The sequence below is a fragment of the Micropterus dolomieu genome, linkage group LG02, assembly GCF_021292245.1.
Source record: "Micropterus dolomieu isolate WLL.071019.BEF.003 ecotype Adirondacks linkage group LG02, ASM2129224v1, whole genome shotgun sequence".
NCBI lineage: Eukaryota > Metazoa > Chordata > Actinopteri > Centrarchiformes > Centrarchidae > Micropterus > Micropterus dolomieu.
The window spans coordinates 32,831,522-32,836,431 of NC_060151.1; the positions used below are offsets into that span (position 1 = coordinate 32,831,522).

The following is a 4,910-nucleotide window of genomic DNA, read 5'->3' on the forward strand; positions in this document are numbered from 1 at the left end:
TGTCTCTGTCTCTCTCTCTCTGTCTGTCTCTCTCTGTCTGTCTCTACCTGTCTGTCTGTACCTGTCTGTACCTGTCTGTCTGTAACTGTCTGTAACTGTCTGTCTGTGTCTGCCTGTAACTGTCTGTCTGTAACTGTCTGTCTGACTGTCTGTACCTGTCTTTCTGTAACTGTCTATACCTTTCTGTAACTGTCTGTACCTGTCTGTCTGTCTGTACCTGTGTCTGTCTGTAACTGTCTGTACCTGTCTGTCTGTCTGTACCTGTCTTTACCTGTCTGTCTGTCTGTACCTGTCTTTCTGTAACTGTCTGTCTGTCTGTAACTGTCTGTACCTGTCTGTCTGTACCTGTCTGTACCTGTCTGTCTGTAACTGTCTGTCTGTAACTGTCTGTACCTGTCGTTCTGTAACTGTCTGTACCTGTCGTTCTGTAACTGTCTGTACCTGTCTGTCTGTCTGTACCTGTCTGTCTGTCTGTCTGTACCTTTCTGTAACTGTCTGTCTGTCTGTACCTGTCTGTCTGTCTGTACCTGTCTGTCTGTACCTGTCTGTCTGGAACTGTCTGTCTGTCTGTAACTGTCTTTCTGTAACTGTCTGTCTGTACCTGTCTGTCTTTCTGTACCTGTCTGTCTGTACCTGTCTGTCTTTCTGTACCTGGCTGTCTGTCTGTACCTGTCTGTCTGTAACTGTCTGTACCTGTCTGTACCTGTCTGTCTGTACCTGTCTGTCTGTCTGTACCTGTCTGTACCTGTCTGTCTGTACCTGTCTGTACCTGTCTGTCTGTACCTGTCTGTACCTGTCTGTCTGTACCTGTCTGTCTGTACCTGTCTGTACCTGTCTGTCTGTACCTGTCTGTACCTGTCTGTACCTGTCTGTCTGTACCTGTCTGTACCTGTCTGTAACTGTCTGTCTGTACCTGTCTGTACCTGTCTGTCTGTCTGTACCTGTCTGTCTGCCTGTCTGTCTGTACCTGTCTGTCTGTACCTGTCTGTACCTGTCTGTCTGTAACTGTCTGTACCTGTCTGTCTGTGTCTGCCTGTAACTGTCTGTCTGTAACTGTCTGTACCTGTCTGTAACTGTCTGTCTGTCTGTAACTGTCTGTACCTGTCTGTCTGTCTGTAACTGTCTGTACCTGTCTTTCTGTAACTGTCTATACCTTTCTGTAACTGTCTGTACCTGTCTGTCTGTACCTGTCTGTCTGTGTCTGTCTGTCTGTAACTGTCTGTCTGTAACTGTCTGTCTTTCTGTAACTGTCTGTCTGTAACTGTCTGTAACTGTCTGTCTGTCTGTACCTGTGTCTGTCTGTAACTGTCTGTACCTGTCTGTCTGTCTGTACCTGTGTCTGTCTGTACCTGTGTCTGTCTGTAACTGTCTGTACCTGTCTGTCTGTCTGTACCTGTCTGTCTGTCTGTACCTGTCTTTACCTGTCTGTCTGTCTGTACCTGTCTGTACCTGTCTGTCTGTACCTGTCTGTACCTGTCTGTCTGTACCTAACTGTCTGTCTGTACCTGTCTGTCTGTACCTGTCTGTCTGTACCTGTCTTTCTGTAACTGTCTGTCTGTAACTGTCTGTACCTGTCTGTCTGTACCTGTCTGTACCTGTCTGTCTGTAACTGTCTGTACCTGTCTGTCTGTACCTAACTGTCTGTCTGTACCTGTCTGTCTGTAACTGTCTGTACCTGTCTTTCTGTAACTGTCTGTCTGTCTGTAACTGTCTGTCTGTAACTGTCTGTACCTGTCGTTCTGTAACTGTCTGTACCTGTCGTTCTGTAACTGTCTGTACCTGTCTGTCTGTCTGTACCTGTCTGTCTGTCTGTCTGTACCTTTCTGTAACTGTCTGTCTGTCTGTACCTGTCTGTCTGTAACTGTCTGGAACTGTCTGTCTGTCTGTAACTGTCTGTACCTGTCTGTCTGTACCTGTCTGTCTTTCTGTACCTGGCTGTCTGTCTGTACCTGTCTGTCTGTAACTGTCTGTACCTGTCTTTCTGTAACTGTCTGTCTGTCTGTAACTGTCTGTTTGTTTTTACCTGTCTGTGTGCAGGTGCGCTCTGCGGTCAGGAAGCGCTGGATTCGCTGGCAGGACCGTCACTCCTTCCGGAGCCGGGCGGTGCGAGCCACATCGCTGCCCACCTCACCGAGCAGAGTCTCCTTCCACAGCATCAAACAGTCCTCCAACCTCTGACCCCTGACAGACCTGAACCAGTCAGTCAATCAGAGGCTTTATTCTGTGTTGGGACCTGGTTCAACCAGCAGGTCAGAGGAAGATCCACTTCCTCCCTCTGTACGAATGAAGCCAGAAGTGGCATAGAGGTCCCGCCCACACAGCTGGCCGACCCAATCATGAGCAGAACTCAGCTGTCAATCATGATATGAAACCCCCTTTAAAAGCATCAGATAAATAAAACCAAACTCGTCGGTGAACTCATCCAATAACACGGAGGGGGCGGGGTTTATGACCCGGCCACCAGGGAGCACTCCATCTTTATGTACAGGACTGGCCCCGCCCCTCTTCATGTGCTGACCAATCACTGGACTTGACCAAGCAGCTGCTTCAGACACAGCGGGCAGCTGGAATGTGTTCCCCTTCTCTAATGAAGTTTATTTATTTGTTTATGGATCCGTGTGTTGTTGATGAGCTAGAATTGTCCTGTCACATTGATCACCAGCTTTCTCCTGTTTCGCACACACTAAGCAGATCTCTGATCAGAACATTTCAGGACCGGCTGCTCAGAGACTTTATGGCTGCAAACGTTCCTGAATACAAACCAGAACACGTCGTCGGCTGAACTCTATACCGACATGAGAAGCTAACAGGACTCCAGAGGCGTGAAGCTCCTGTACGCAACATGAACACACATCAGTACAGAACCAACACCAACTGGACATGAGGGGGCGCTACAGCAAGCTGCCAGCGCTGTAGTGATAATACTCAGATCAGGACGCAGGTATACGGCTCAGAATATTCCCCCTCCTCTGGAGTAATAATCGGTATATTCGCAGTGACCGGTGAGCTTCGACAGACTGCAGGACTGATAGGTTTTTGTACTTTAATATTTGCACTGGATGTGTACCTACAAGAATACTTCAGAAATATATTTATCTTTATTGTAAATGTTGTTGCACTCTGCAGAGTTTATCTTTTAATGAAAGGTCGGGCCCCGTAGAGGCAGAGAGCAGTTGTGCTCACAGTTACCACAGTAGTGTAGTTAGTACTTGTAGGTATCGAGGGAAACACTCAGGATGAAACACAAACTGCTCCTCTTCCTCCCTGAACTTATCCTCATCAGCTGGATAAATATCTTATATTGAATTTATAATAATCTCAGATTCTGATCGTATTTATAATCTGAGACGTTTCAGTGACACGAGGAGCGCTTGGTTTGTCCACCACAGTAATGTTTATCTGAATATTGTACCTGTAGCTGGACCTTCTGTATCTACTGATGTCTAATAAATTTATAAATCATTAACAGCATCGGTGTTGTTTATGTTGTTGTTGTGGTTGTTGTGGTTGTTGTGGTTATCCAAAGAAGGTTAAAGTCAAGGGCAACTGGACTTGGTTGAAGATATTAGAAGACATCCGTCATCCAAAGGACTTCTTCAGTTCTGACTGACTGGCAGGGAAACTCAGCTATTTAACCTCAGTGGGGTCATTGGCCCGGGTCATCGATACCGCCGGTTCGTTAGTGTTCCTGGTTGCTGTGACGACAGTCGTTACAGTCGTTAGGACTAGCGGTGGCCAAGACTGAACGACCATCGTTGGTATCTTCACCTGAGGCCGAGACTGAAGGACCATCGTTGGTATCTTCACCTGAGGCCGAGACTGAACGACCATCGTTGGTATCTTCACCTGAGGCCAACAGGTTACGTTTGTTGAGTTTCCTGGGAAGTGATGAAAGGACAGCATTGTAAGTGGGGGATAAGTGGTGGCGTAGACCCCCTCCCCTGTTCAATGACGGCTTCTCCACCCTGGTGTAGATGCTTCCTTGACACCTCTTTCAAACCATCCATCTTCTCTGTCTAAAATGTGCACCTGGTGGTCCTCAAACGAGTGTCCTCTGTCCTTCAGATGGAAGTAGACTGCAGAGTCTTGACCTGAGGAGTTGGCCCTTCTGTGTTGAGCCAAAACCACAGGGATGTTGTGTTTGTTGAAAATCCTCCTGAGTTTCTCTGATACTCCAGACACGTACAGAATCACAATGTTGTTGCGTTTGACCTTCTTTTCCTCCCCTGTAGTTTTGTTCTTCTTGGATCTTGTGGGTGTTTTCACAAAGGTCCATTTAGGGTCTCCACAGGCTGTAAGTGCCCCCTTCAGGTGGTTCTGTTCCTTCTCTCTGGCTTGGGCGCTTGTTGGTATGTTTTCCGCTCTGTGGTGCAGGGTTCTCATGACCCCTAGCTTGTGCTCCATTGGGTGGTGGGAATCGAACAGTAGGTATTGGTCTGTGTGTGTGGGTTTTCTGTAAACACCAATCTGCAATTTTACAAAGTCAGTGGAGTTTTGGACGTGGTGAGGCGTGTTTCTCTCCATGGGAGCTAAGATGGTAGAAATGTGTTTGGCAATGTTGTAGGTGACCGAGTTAATGCTGCTGATAATCGGCCTGAGTGGGGCTCCTTCTTTGTGTATCTTGGGTAGTCCATAAATGCATGGAATGGCTTCTCCAGGATACAAACGGTAATATTGTTCACGGGTGATGGTGTTGTCCTTCTCTAACTGTTGTAGACATTCTATGGCCTTTTTCTTGTATCCGCTGGTTGGGTCTCATCTCAGTGTCTCATACGTGTTTGTGTCCATTAGTAGTGTGTTGACCTTGTTCTGGTAGTCCGCTGTGTTAAGTACTACCACGCATCCTCCTTTGTCAGCAGGTAGGATTGTGATGTTTTGATCCTTGCTCAGAGATGTCACAGCCTTCCTTT

The 4,910-nt window shown here is 47.3% G+C and overlaps 1 protein-coding gene across 2 annotated transcripts in view; it reads left to right on the forward strand.

Annotated features, from left to right (window-relative positions):
* Nucleotides 1-3,466, forward strand: part of crhr1 (corticotropin releasing hormone receptor 1) — a 47,800-nt gene extending 44,334 nt beyond the window's left edge. For both annotated transcript variants that reach the window (XM_046039483.1, XM_046039474.1), the window contains one exon: nt 2,038-3,466. In XM_046039483.1, the coding sequence (XP_045895439.1) occupies nt 2,038-2,178 (141 nt within the window). In that variant the 3' untranslated portion in view covers nt 2,179-3,466. The remainder of the gene's footprint in view (nt 1-2,037) is intronic.
* Nucleotides 3,467-4,910: the final 1,444 nt, after the last annotated feature.